This window comes from Thermobia domestica, chromosome 9 (assembly GCF_964235325.1).
Source record: "Thermobia domestica chromosome 9, izTheDome1.hap1.1, whole genome shotgun sequence".
Taxonomy (NCBI): Eukaryota; Metazoa; Arthropoda; class Insecta; order Zygentoma; family Lepismatidae; genus Thermobia; species Thermobia domestica.
In genome coordinates, this window is record NC_137462.1 from 5,681,462 (window position 1) to 5,695,974 (window position 14,513).

Genomic DNA, 14,513 nt, shown 5'->3' on the forward strand with positions numbered 1-14,513 from the left:
CCCTAATAGCCTACTGTTTAAATAGATCAACAAATATGTAATATTGTTTACTGTGGTCATTTATTAGTTGGAGGAGGCGACCGGTGAGCACCTATGTCCCGATTTCATTCTTGTAAAATAAATAAATAAATAAATAAAAATAAAAAAATAAAAAGTAGAGAAAAAATGTTACAAGGAACAGTGAAATTTTCGTACATTGCCAAATTTTCATGACATTCCTTTTTCTCTCCCAAATGTATTTATAAGAAAAGTACTAGATTTGTTGGTAAACGTACAAGAACACTAAAATATTACAAAAAGTGCTAAATCTAGTACGAAAGTACTAGCGGTGGTCATGCTGATAAAGTTGAACCTGATATTCTTAATTTAAACTACTTTCGGTTTGAATGGAAAGTTAAAAGATGAGATGGAATCTATTCTTGAAACGCTGACTCGATTGTAAATAAATAAATAAATAAAATAAAAAAATAAAAAAAATATAAAAAATCTCGATATCTCTTACTGATTTTGCTCTACAATAATATCGATTCTTTTTAATTAAATTGCAGTATAGTAATGCATATTCCATCATCCAGGCACAGACTGGTATGCTACATGAATCTCCTACATATGGCGAATGAGTGGTTCTTAGAATAATGTACAATTAGTAGCTCAAGGTATAGATATATTTGGAATGAGTGAAAACGTTTTTAGAAGAACAGTGTGCAAAGTGATGAATAGAGATTAGTAAACAAACTAATTAATACACGTAAAAGCAAGTGTATCTAAATCTTTGTTATACCCAGTGTTGGGCAAATTTCAATTGAATTAACAATTAACAATTAATCTGTAAATTTAATTGTTAATTGCAACTAACAATTGAAATAAGTAATGGTTAATTGTTAATTGCAGTTGGCCATTAAAAAAGGAGAATCAATTGCAATTGATCAATTGATTGAAAGTAATTGCAGTGGAAAGTAATTGCAATTGAATTCTGTAATTCAATTGCAATTGAAATTAATTGGCAATTGATTCAATTGCAATTGATTTCCACAGCAATTACTTTCAATTGATTGATCAATTGCAATTGATTTTCACTGATTAATTTTCAACACTGTAGTTCAGAGAGGGCGTGGGGCAATGAAAACTTTAGCCACGACCAATTGACTCACCACCCGTCGTGACCCACTACGACCCACCGTGACCCACTCTGACCCACCACCCACCATAAATCACTCTTACCCACTGTGACCCACAGACCCGCCAAAACCCATTGTCATCAACTCTGACCCATGATTCACGCCCTCTTCTCTACTGACTAAAGAGTTTAAACTTGTAATAAAACAAGCCTATAAAATTATCACTCATCGGAGTTTGAATTTCTACGATCAATCGCTCAAGCATCGCACTAATACAATAACAGCGGATCTGACCTTTCTAATATAAATAAAATAGTTTGTTCGTGTGTCTGTGTGTCTATCTTTGTGCGGCCTGTGGACGGGACGAGTGGACCGAAAGTTTTCAAAATTTGGTCACGGGTAGCTTGGTCTAGGCCCCAGACCAAGACGAAGAGTTTTTTTTTTTTTTTTAAATTCCTTACTATGGGGTCTCCAGGAGACGTTTACCGGGACCGGCCTGGGGACCAGACAAGTCGACCGAGAGTTACCAAATTTTGGTCAAAGATACCTTGGTCCAGGTTTCACACCAAGGCAAAGATTTTTCGAAAAAATTCGAACCAGGGGGTCTCAGGGGGGCGTTTACCGGGACATGTAAAAGTAGTAGAAAATGACCGATATCAGTGTCGATTTCATAGTTTTCGCGGTCGCTGAGATCAATGGTGAAACTCCGATCGCATTAACTTCCAAATTCACCGTATTCTGCTACGGGCCGTGGGTCAATGGGGGGGAGGGGGGAAATACCGAAACGTACAAGTAATCCAAAATGACCGATATTAGTGTCAAATCCATAGTTTTCGCGGTTGCTGATATCAATGGTGACACTACCATTAGCGATGACTTTCAAATTCATCCACCGTTGTATGCGGGCCTTGGGTCACCAGAGGGGGGAATTCCGAGACATGTAAAAAAAATAATCGAAAATGACCGATATTAATGTCAAATTCATAATTTTCGGGGTAGCTGAGCTCATTGGTGAAACTCAAGACCGCGTTTACTTTCACATTTAGCCCCCATCAGATAAGAAACGGGGGCATTATGAAGGGGATCACGAGACATGTAAAAATAATCCACAATGACCGATGTCAATTCCGTAGTTTTCGCGGTGGCTGAGATTAATGGTGATACTTTCATTAGCGATGATTTTCAAATTTAGCCAGCATTGTATGCGGGCCGGGAGTCACCGGGGGTGGGGAATTGCGAGACATGTAAAACTAATGGAAAGTGACCGATATTAGTGTCAAATCCATAGTTTTAGCTGTCGCTGAGATGAATGGTGATACTTCCACAGGCGTTGACTTCCAAATACAGCCCCATCGGCTGCAGACCAGAGGCATTGTTTTTTTCAAAATTGGAACCAGAGGATTATAGGGATTTTTACCGGCATATGTAAAAAGTAGTAGAAAAGGACAGATGTTAGTGTCACATTCATAGTTTTCGTGGTATTAGTTGGGGGTTGGTGGGGGCCAGAGGAGATTGTTTCACAATACGAACCAAGGGGGTCTGAGGGGGTGTTCACCGGGACATGTAAAAGTAGTAGAATTTGTGTCGAATCCATATTTATCGGGGTTGCTCAGACGTATAGTGACACCCCCGATAGTGTTTACGTTCAAATTCAGCCCCATCGGCCTTCCCAATGAAAGCACATGTACGTTGTTGGATATATATTCACACAAAATATATCCAATGTTAGAAATGTTTCTTAATTGTTCTCCCGTTGTTCAATTTGTTTACATTGATATTTTATCTGATCCGTGCGAAGAACGGGTATAACAGCTAGTACGAAATCTTAAAGTGTTTGTTATGGACCAAATTACAATGAATTCAATTATATATAAATAGATAATTATTATAATTATAACTAATAAATATTTCCTTGTTGAATCATAGAGCTCCTCCGTGGCTAAGCGGTTAGCGTACGCGCCTTTGGCGTGGGAAACCCGGGTTCGATTCCCTGCGGGAGCTCATGTGGTTCGGATTCCACGTTAATCAGTAGGTCCATGTCTCATATAGCCTCGCTGCTGACCGGGACGTTAAACCCCAAAAGCAACTCAAAATCAAATCAACTTGTTGAATTATACATATTTTTCAGTGGAAAAATGAATACAATTTAAAAGTCCCAAATCAACGTAAAGTAGACCAACTTAAAGGAAAAATGTATAACATTTTCCATATAATTAAGCTTACAAACTTAAATGGAAATTTAGCTTAATTACATGGAATTTTTTTGTGTCGTTTTGTGCGCCTATTTCCTCGTTTTCTGCGTCACCGGAAATGGGTCCTACAAATATGGCGGAACAAGTTAATGTTGTTCCGTCAGGAACGATTTCGAGGTTGTTTCCTTCACATCGTCTTGTGCGTGTTTTCTACCGTTTTGTAAGCCTATTTCCACGTTTTGTGAATCAATGGTAGTGGGTCAAAATGGGCATTCAATGTGGGAAGAAAACTGATCCACTCTCCCACCAGTATCGAATTTCAAGGTCGCTTTTTTCGCATTGTTTAGTGCATATTTATACCGTTTCTGCGCATACTTTCACGTTTTGTAGGCCAACGAAAGTGGGTCAAAGGTGACCTACAAATATGGCAGAGAAAGACATATTCATTCCACTTTCAAGGTCCATTTTGACCCTCTTCCACTGATGCACAAAGCGACACAAATCATGTATAAAAAGTGTGAAGGAAACGACCTCATTTGATGGTGACGGAACAGCATTAAGTTATTCCGCTATACTTGTAGGCCATTTTGACCCATTTTTGTTGTCGCACTAAAGTGGAAATAGAAGCACTAAAGTGGAAATAGGAGCACAAAACGGTACAAAGCAGGCACTATACGATGCGAAAGAAACGACCAACCAAATTCGATAGTGGCGGAACAATGGCTCTAGTTTCTCGGACCATTTTGACGCATTTCTGGTGATGCTCAAAACGTGGAAGTAGGCGAACAGAACGGTACAAAATACACACTAAACGATGCGAAAGATCCAACCCCGAAATTCGATAGTGGCGGAATAGTGAGCCATTTAACTCCCACTTTAAAGGCCCGTTTAACTCACTTCCGGTGACCACAAGACGAGGAAGTAGGCACAGAAAACTTTTAAAAAAATAATCACTAAACGATGCGAAAGAAACGACCTAGAAATTCGATAGTGTCGGAACAATGGGTCATTTTGGTCACACTTTGGACGTCCATTTTCACACACTTCTGGTGACGCGCAAAACGTGGAAATAAGAGCACGAAACTCGGTAGGTATAGTGGTGGAGCAGTGGGTCATTTTCGTCCCACCTTCGAGGCCCATTTTGACCGTCTTCCAGTGACGCACAAAACGTCGAAATACGCGCACAAAAGGGTATGCAATGTGAAATTAACGACCTCGAAATTCCATAGTAGCGGAACTCTTGGTCATTTTCGTCCCATCTTGGAAGCCCATTTTGACCCACTTACGGTGACGCACAAAACGTGGAAATAAGGGCACGAAACGGCACGAAAATCCACTAGTCGATGCAAAAGGAAGGATATCGAAATTCAATAGTGGTGAAACTCTTGGTCATTTTCATCCCACCTTCGAGGCCCATTTTGACCATCGTCGTACAAAACGTCGAAATAGGCGCACAAAAGGGTACGCGATGTAAAATTAACGACCTCGAAATTCGATAGTGGCGGAACAGTGTGTCATTTTCGTCCTACCTTGGAAGCCCATTTTGACCCATTTCTGGTGACGCACGAAACGTGGAAATGGGGGCACGAAACAGCACGAAAATTCAGTAGTCGATGCGAAAGGAAGGATATCGAAATTCGGTAGTGGCGGAGCAGTGGGTCATTTTCGTCCCACCTTCGAGGCCCATTTTGACCGTCTTCCAGTGACGCACAAAACGTCGAAATAGACGTACAAAAGGGTACGCGATGTGAAATTAACAGCCTCGAGATTTAATAGTGGCGGAACTCTCGGTCATTTTCGTCCCATCTTGGAAGCCCATTTTGACCCACTTTCGGTGACGCACTAAACGTGGAAACAAGGGCACGAAACGGCACGAAAATCCACTAGTCGATGCAAAAGGAAGGATATCGAAATTCAGTAGTGGCGAAACTCTTGGTCATTTTCATCCCACCTTCGAGCCCATTTTGACCATCTTCCAGTGACGTACAAAACGTCGAAATAGGCGCACAAAAGGGTACGCGATGTAAAATTAACAACCTCGAAATTCGATAGTGGCGGAACAGTGTGTCATTTTCCTCCTACCTTGGAAGCCCATTTTGACCCATTTCTGGTGACGCACGAAACGTGGAAATGGGGGCACGAAACAGCACGAAAATTCAGTAGTCGATGCGAAAGGAAGGATATCGAAATTCGGTAGTGGCGGAGCAGTGGGTCATTTTCGTCCCACCTTCGAGGCCCATTTTGACCGTCTTCCAGTGACGCACAAAACGTCGAAATAGACGTACAAAAGGGTACGCGATATGAAATAAACGACCTCGAGATTTAATAGTGGCGGAACTCTTGATCGTTTTCGTCCCACCTTGGGGACTCATTTTAACCCACTTCCCACGACGTACAAAACGGAAGTAGACGCACAAAACGGCACAAAACGATGTGAAGGAAACAATCTCGAAATTCATTGGTGGCAGAAGAGCAATAACTTGTTCCGCCATATTTGTAGGCCCATTTTGACCCACTTCCGGTGATGCACAAAATGTGGGAATAGGCGCATAAAGCGACACAAAAGATGCAGAACAAAGTACCTTGAAATTCGTTGGTGGCGGAACAAGTTAATGACGCCGTGAGCACCAATATAAGTATATACTGTAGTTCTTACCAGTTGTCGCGGTGGGTCAGTGGTAGAGCGTTCACCTCCGGTGCTTGAGGTCCCTGGTTCGATCCCAGCTCGCGCAGTTTTTACTTTGTGGTGGACAAACACCGTGCTCGTGGATTTTCTCGGGGTTCTCCCGTTTCCTCCCACTTTCTTCATTTCATTCATTTCCTATCATCACCGTATCCTTTTGCCTATCCGGCATAAGCGTGAGACGTAAAACTAAAGATTTCTTATCATTTTTTGTAGTTCTTACCATCAAGGCTGAGAACTGCACGGTCCAATTTTTTAGCCAAAGTAGAAGCCCAACCGGAATAGTGATGTCAACCGACTTGGCTTGGTTCAACTGAGCGTACAGCTTGAGCTGGCTTGGTTGGGATTACCTATCGACTGGGCTCAATTGAGCCAATGGCTTGAACCGGCTCGGTAAAGACGAGTCATCGGCTCGGCTCGATTGGAGCCAATGGCTCGAACCAGCTCCGTTGAAACGAGTCCATAGGCTGGGTTCGAGTCAGCTCAACTGAGCCGATGGCTCGAACGGGCTCGGTTGGGGTAAGCAATCAGCTCAATTCGGCTCGGCTCGTGTGAGCCATCGGCTGGAGCTGGCTCGGTTGGATGAGCTGTTGGCTCGGCTTACTTCTCGGTTCGGCTCGATAAGTGAATAAGCTGTGAGCGAGCCGCTTGAGCTGTTGACAACCCTAAGCCCGGGTCGAGCAGTTTTGAACATGTTTGGCTGGAGTCCCATAACTTCTAACAATTTTTGGCTCGAGCCCGAATACTTGCTCCTCCTGAACTCAAACCAAGAACCTCGTGACCGATGTCCTTGCCTCCTGAAGATTTCTTGACGACCAAGATCGACAGTCAACTAATTTTTAGTATTCCGATACAAACCGCCTATATTCCATGTTTATACAGGTACACGGTGTTATAATGATAATTAATTATAGTAGTAGTAGTAGTATCATTGATTATTATATTGTCTATGTAGGATACTTGAAGATAGTAGTACTTTGAACTACACAAAGGATTTAGCTCGAATTGGCTCGACTCGACTGGAAACTCGATCCGAATTCGAGTCGAGTTGGGGGAAATTTTTCGAGCCGAGATCTCAAGTCGAGCTCAAAGATGTCTGCTTCGAGTCGAGTCGAGTTTTAAAGAAAACTCGCTCGAACTCGCTGGTGCCCATTCCTATTGTATGCATGACGGGCATATAGAGTTCTTTCGAGGGGGATAGAACCATAAACATAATATATTTTAAAGAATACTTAGTTTCCTGGCTTTCTTCCCAGGGGGGGGGAAGGGATGGTAGGTATCCAGCATTTCTTATAAGTACCTTATTTGAAATATGTAAAACAGTAACAAGTGGACAACACAATACACACACATCTTCTTATCTTCAGTTTTAATTGCTGATTTCAATTACAATTAACAATTACAATTAACAATTACAAGTTTCAATTGTCAATTGCAATTAACAATTAAATGTTTCAATTGCACCCTTTGCAATTGACAATTAACAATTAAAAGTTTCAATTGCCTGGTGACCAATTAACAATTAACAATTGACGAAAATTTAATTGCAAATTTTATGATTGAATTCAATTGCAATTGAAATTAATTGTCAATTACAAATTGAAATCAATTGCAATTGAAATCAATTGCAATTGATTTTCAGAGCAATTACTTTCAATTGATTAATCAATTGCAATTGATTTCAATTGATTTTGCCCAACACTGGTTATACCTAACACTACAATAGGGCATCATGTCTATTGTGTTGAAATAAATAAATGAATACGATGAACCTCTTAAATAAAAATGAAACATTGCTATAGATCTCACTAGGGAAGTACTTGAAGTGGCACGCGGGGATCTGCATGTGTTATATATCGTTGGAAAGATCACACCAAGTACACCTCACATGTGAAATATCTCGCTTGAATGGGGCCTGTAGTGGGCGTAGCGACCATTTGACGATCAGAAAAAGGCACGCTCCGAAACACCAGAAAACATGGACTAAATAGGAAACTAGGATTTAATTGTTTTGAGATGTGGTATATATATGTTTGAAACGTAGCTGAATACGAATATGACACCAAATGTTTATAAATGAAAATGGCGGATCCAACATGGCGGACACAAATTACAAAAAAAAATAAATAAATAAAAAATAAAAAATAAAATAAAATAAAATAAAATAAAAAAGCTGTGGATCTGAAATTATGTAGGCTATATAGAGATATTCGACGTCGCTATATATGAATCGAATACCAAAAGTGTAAAATTCAAAATGGCGGATCAAAGATGGCGGACAAAATACAATGGAACTTAAAGCTGGTAGATAAAGATTTTCGTAGTCGCTGAATACGAATTCAATGTTAACAGTCCAAAAGATATGTACAGAACGGACATATGTGATTCTTATACATGTAGTAGAAAAATCCTAAAGTACATAAAGGGGCAGGTGATGTTTTACAATAAACAGGAAACGTGTTTTGCAATATACAATCATGCCAAAATTAAGGCACGGAATGCAGGGCATATTTTATACCGCACATGGAAATTCTATGATACGAACAGATTGCAGTTATAGGTAATAATTATTTAACTACCAACTCCCTTCCCCGCCCCCGAAGAGATACGCGGAGATTGACATGTGCTATGTCGTTGAAAAGCTCGCACCGAGTACACTTTACATCTGTAAGTAACATCTCGCTTGAATGGTGCACGTAGGGTACGTTTCGATTATTTGCAGATACCATCTGAAGAACCGAACAATGACAGTGAAAATTGCGCGTTGAAGTTGTCTTTCCAGCTTCACATTATGCCGTGTACACTTGTGAGCGATATGTATAACAAATGTAAGCTTTCATGAGTTGGGATGGTACCGACACCGAGACTAATCTCAATTTCGTCTCTAATTCGAGACCGGGATGTGCTTTTCCAAATCGAGACGAGATACGCATATGTCCATTCTGTACTTTTGCACATTTTGTCCGCCACATTGCATTTTGCGTTTTTAACATTGGATTCGTACTCCGTGACCACGAAAACCTCACCTACTCGCTTTCAGTTTCATAGCAGTGTTTTGTATTTTGTCCGCCATTTTGGATCCGCTATTTGGAATTTTATACTTTGGTATCCGATTCATACATAGTGACGTCGAATATTTCTTTTTAGCCTAACCGGCATAACCGTTGGACGTTAAATTTAAACATTTCATTTCGAATATCTCTATGTAGCCAATTTCAGATCCATAGCTTGTTTTTTGTAATTTGTTTGCGCCATGTTGGATCCGCCATTTTGATATGTAAACATGATATCCCATTCGTATTCAGCTATCTTTTAAACCTATTTATACCACGCCTCGAAACAATTAAATCATAGCTTCCTATTTTGTCCATGTTTTCTAGTGTTTCGAAGCGTGCCTTGTTCTGATCTTCAAATGGTCGCCACATTCACTACAGACCCCATTCAAGCGAGATATTTCACATGTGAAGTGTACTCAGTGTGACTTCCAACGATATATACTAACACATGCAGATCCACGCGTACCACTTCAAGTATTTCCCTTGTCAGTTTCAAAGCCGTTTTACACACATCCACAGACACTATAATAATAATAATAATAATAATAATAATAATAATAATAATAATAATAATAATAATAATAATAATAATAATAATAATAATAATAATAATAATAAAAGTTAATGGCTCCTATAATAAAGGGCTGAAAGAGTTTAGAAAGTAAATAAGCACACTATTTCATGAAATTCATATACATTGTCCTATAAATGACAACACAAAGCTTTTCGAGTTGAGGCAGATGGATGTTTTTTTTTTTTTTTTTTTTTTTTTTAACGAGATTGTATTATAAATAAACCCACGGGATTTTAGTATAAACGGTTCAACTGTTTGCTTATTTTTGGACGTATAATTATAAATTGATACTGTTGATACTAAGCTTCTGGACACCAAAAAGTCAGCAAATCACAGGGGCTGTAGTTTCTGTGTAAAGGAGAGTGTCAAACTAGTAAGTAATGCAGCCAGGGGCGGATCCAGGACGGACTTCTGGGGCCGGGGGCCGTGGCTTGTAATACTACTACTTAGAGCTACTTTTAAGAACTCCAAACTCTGAAATGGGTTTTATTTATATATAAAATAAGAAAGTTTTCTCTTCTGGGGGGAGATCCCCCCACTGGATCCGCCCCTGAATGCAGCCATAATTACTAATGAATGCAGCCATGAATGAATTACTACTAATTACTAATTACTAATGAATGAATGCCCCTGAATGCAGCCATAATACATCTGATAACCTTAGAAGGAAAAACTTGGTAATTCAATTTATTTATTTATTTTGTCTTTTGTTACAGGGACATGTGTGGTAGTGTTTGTGTTTTAAGTGGAGAAGATTAGTTGAAATTAGAAAACGGTGCGTAAGAGATGAACAATGTGCGAGTGCAGAGGAAAACATCGAACGCTGTCGGATTTAAACCGACCTCCAGGTCCTCATGTCCCAAAGAAAGAAGTTCGAAGGCTCGTGAATGGAGAAGCTTCTGTGCGATTGAAGTCAGCAGTGCCCAGAGCAGCCAAAAGCAGCATACCTCGTGGGACGAAGGTCCTCAAGAACAATGTTAGAAAGGTCAGTGCTATTTTCTTTGACTGTTATAATTTTGTTATAAACAAAATAAATGGCAGATAAAAAAAATTGAATATTTGTATTAGAGATGGGTCCAACTTTCAGTCTAGACATTGATTCGTGGGTCAAAATTAAGTCATTAATCGAGATCCACCATTGGTTAACTTTAATCTCCACTTTATGCAGTAACATAAGTGGGCTACCAATAATAAAAGCTCTAAGTAGTTGCTTATGTTGTTGACTATAGCAGTTCATAAGTCGTAGTGGGTGATAGAACACTATTGCATTGACTCACGCTACTTCCAGTGCTTCTTCCAGGCAGTGGTGCAAATCCTGGGGGACATTCCCCCAATCTTGGAACTAGGGAGACTGTCCCCCCAATAATCCGATTTGAAATGTGTTTTTTGGGGAGAAGTGTGATGATTTGTGTCCGAAAGTGACATGAAATTGATGTCCTCCCAGAATAAGCCTTAAATATGCCCACCTCCCAATGTTGAAGACAATTCTGCTCCCCTGATATATACAGGGTGTTTCAAAACAACACCGACAACGTTTGGGAGGTGATTCCTGATACCAAGATAAGGCAAAAAGTATAGACCAATATGGGTACACAAATGCTTCCTTTCGGAGTTACAGGCTGCCGAAAACATAATAAAAAGAAATGTAAAGGTCGATAGCTCCAAAACTATGGGGCCTACCGTAGTTGGGTCAAGACTTTACTAAGGAACTAATATGTGCTGTATCCAAATATACATGCTTCAGAATCCTGCAGTACTTCCGCAACTATTTTTATAGAGGTAGTTAGTGAATACTGCAGATTATATGCCCGTAACCAAACTGCCATTACAAAAATAGTTGCGGAAGTACTGCAGGATTCTGAAGCATGTAGGATTTGGATACAGCACATATTAGTTCTTTACTAAAGTCTTGACCCGATTACGGTAGGCCCCGTAGTTTTGAAGCTATGGACCTTTAAAGTTCATTTTTTCATGTTTTCGGCAGTCTATAAATCCGAAAGGAAACATTTGTGCACCCAGGTTGGTCTATACTTTTTGTGTTATCTTGGTGTGAGGAATCACCTCCCAAACGTTGTCGGTGTTGTTTTGAAACATCGTGTATATATATTTATGGGAACGGTCTTACCCGTTCCCCCACAATGTTGAACACAGACTTGCGCCGATACTTCTAGGTATATTTTAATGGATGTTTTGATGTGTCCGGAGTGCTGAACCGCTCCAGCGCATCTAAGCTAAGGTTTTCTTTTCGTACAGAAGTGATTTCAGTGTCCTTGATTCTCGGTGATTCTCGGTGGGATTCTCGACATTTTAGTTTTTACTCAGAGAATTGGAAAAATTATCTTTTAGCCTCATAAATGATTAGCTGGTTTATTACTTTCTATTAGGTCTTTCTGGAGAAAAAGGTTCATTTTGTATTCTTGTAGTGAAACAACGTAAGCTTTTACTTACGGAGCTCTTTCTTAATTGCATAAAAAAAGCTGATCTACGTGTACAAGTTTGAGAAAGGAAAATAGTGTTCAAAATGGTTTGCACGTGACTATAATTCTTGTTTCGAGGTTCTCATACATATGCACATTTATTCTACCAAAGTAGTAACCCAGTACACTCCTACATTAATATTTTCCCTTCCGAGTAACACTTTCTGGTAGAAACCCGGACTTTCTTTATCACTAGACTAGGTGTAAAAGTGAAGGGGAACGCAGGAGAACGTCATTCCGCCACTTCCAAAAATATCTATGGTGTCCCTCCATTTTAAAAAATTAGAATGGACAAAGACAGGCACGAGGAACAGCGTGACATCATTCGTCCTCCTACCTTTTCAGATCCACCTTTACCTCTGCAGTAGATCCTATAGTTTTAGCTGCATCAGTCAATAAAAAAAAAATGTCATCGAAGATGAGAAGATAACGTAAAGTAGGCTCTGAAAGAGGTGAGGACTAACTATTTTGGTATAGAAGAAAACTTGACTTTAGTTTCTGCTGTGATGAGCCTTCGAATTTCCTATACCTTTCTTCATTATCATTGGTCAGGATATCTTAAGCATTGGTCAGGTGTCAGAGCCTGGACACATCGAGGACTTCTTGAAAGAAAAAGTGTGAGGTACGAATGTCTAGTTCTGCTACTATTGTTAATTAATCTAATTATAAATGCTTAAGTGATCGCCGAATGACGTAGGATATATTAACACATAGAAATTTAGCTGATATTTCCTAAACTGAGCTCAAGTAGAAGAACAGTTTGCCCTCTTGCTCAGGGTTGAAAACCGTCAGATAATTTGCCGTGGTATACAATAATTTAAGCCTTCATGGTATATACCAGTGGTTCTTAGCCATTTTGAACTGAACACACACTCCACTGAACGTCCAGGACATAATAATAATAATAATAATAATAATAATAATAATAATAATAATAATAATAATAATAATAATAATAATAATAATAATAATAATAGTGCAACCAATTAGTTTCTATAATGGCTCTATATAGCACTGAGCATTATTGCTATTGGTGGAGGTGTTCACTGGTACAATCTGTCTCGATTAACTAATTATTATTAAATTCTTCATGACTTTTAAATCCTAAAGTTTCGTGATACATCGATTGAGAACCACTGGTGTATACGGTAATATTATAACACACACTTTTTTCTTTTTCTTTCTTTTTCTTTTCTTTTCTTTTTTCTTTTTTCTTTTTTCTTTTTTTTTTTTTTTTTTTGCAGTTTTTGAACGTGTAAATAAATGGTAGATACATTAAATAATTATAAAACACACACACTGAGGTTCTAACTGCCATTACTGCTAAAATAAATCAGTAACGCTTTGAGAATTGTCAAATGGAAACCCTGCATCCTTCTTTAAATTCAGTTATCGTTTACGAGGGTGTGGAAATTTTGTTAGAGTAGTGTTAAATAACATTTAAAAAAAAAAAAAAAAAGTGGTGAGAACAGTGGCGCTGATTTGGAATTCGAAACTGAACATTATTAGATAAGTTCATTATATACATTTATTTCTGTTATTGGTAGGCTAACAGCAATAATCACGTGCTACAATTATCACATGCATAACGAATATATCATTTTTTTTTTGTAATATACGATAATTTTAAGGATGAACATCGATAACTTTGTTCTCTAAGGTTGGCAACTCTGCTTTTGCCTAGCCATCAAGAAGATCTGGATTCAATTGCCACTGCAGGCTACACTGACTGAGTTTTTCAATAGTTTTCGCAGTTCTACGAGATAAATTCCATTATTATGTCTCCTATTTTAAGCTGGAAGGAAACACATATCTATTTTCATTAAAATCTTATTTATTTTACGAAGGTTACCATGAATAGGGTTGCCAATTCTGGAAAATTAAAAAAAAAAGCACCCCCTCAAAATTCCCTATAATATAGGTTTAAGTGTGAAGTATCTCTGCTCGGACTCATCCATTGGAAGGAAATGCACTATTGTGAACAAAAGTGCATTAGCACCTTTATTCTGCATATCCTTAGTACATTCACTAAGCTCAATAGATACATTGTGCTATAAATGAGAAACTGGAATCGGCATTGATTATTTTATTGTATTTACCAGTAACTACCACTTCTTCAAAATTATTGAAACAGATGAACAAAAGTATATTAATCTTTACGTGAGAATTTTTGATTTTGAAAATGAAATTTATTCTTTAAACTTATACTTTAACTACAGGAAATTGCTTTAAGAAATCCCTTTTCACTCTCAATAAATGTATAAAATTCCATACAAGTAAATCTGAATTTTTTTCCTGATACAGTCGCTGTCATCTCTAAAATTATCGAAACAGTTGAACAAAATATATTAATCTTTAATAGATAGTGAAAGATGACAGTTTTGGATTTACAGAATTAAAGTTAGTTTTTAAA

The 14,513-nt window shown here is 38.6% G+C and overlaps 1 protein-coding gene across 2 annotated transcripts in view; it reads left to right on the forward strand.

Annotated features, from left to right (window-relative positions):
• Sarm (sterile alpha and armadillo motif) overlaps positions 1–14,513 on the forward strand; it is a 428,773-nt gene that overhangs the window by 26,565 nt on the left and 387,695 nt on the right. For both annotated transcript variants that reach the window (XM_081770500.1, XM_081770499.1), the window contains exon 2: positions 10,340–10,608. In XM_081770500.1, coding sequence (XP_081626626.1) covers positions 10,417–10,608 — 192 coding nt within the window. In that variant the 5' untranslated portion in view covers positions 10,340–10,416. The remainder of the gene's footprint in view (positions 1–10,339; positions 10,609–14,513) is intronic.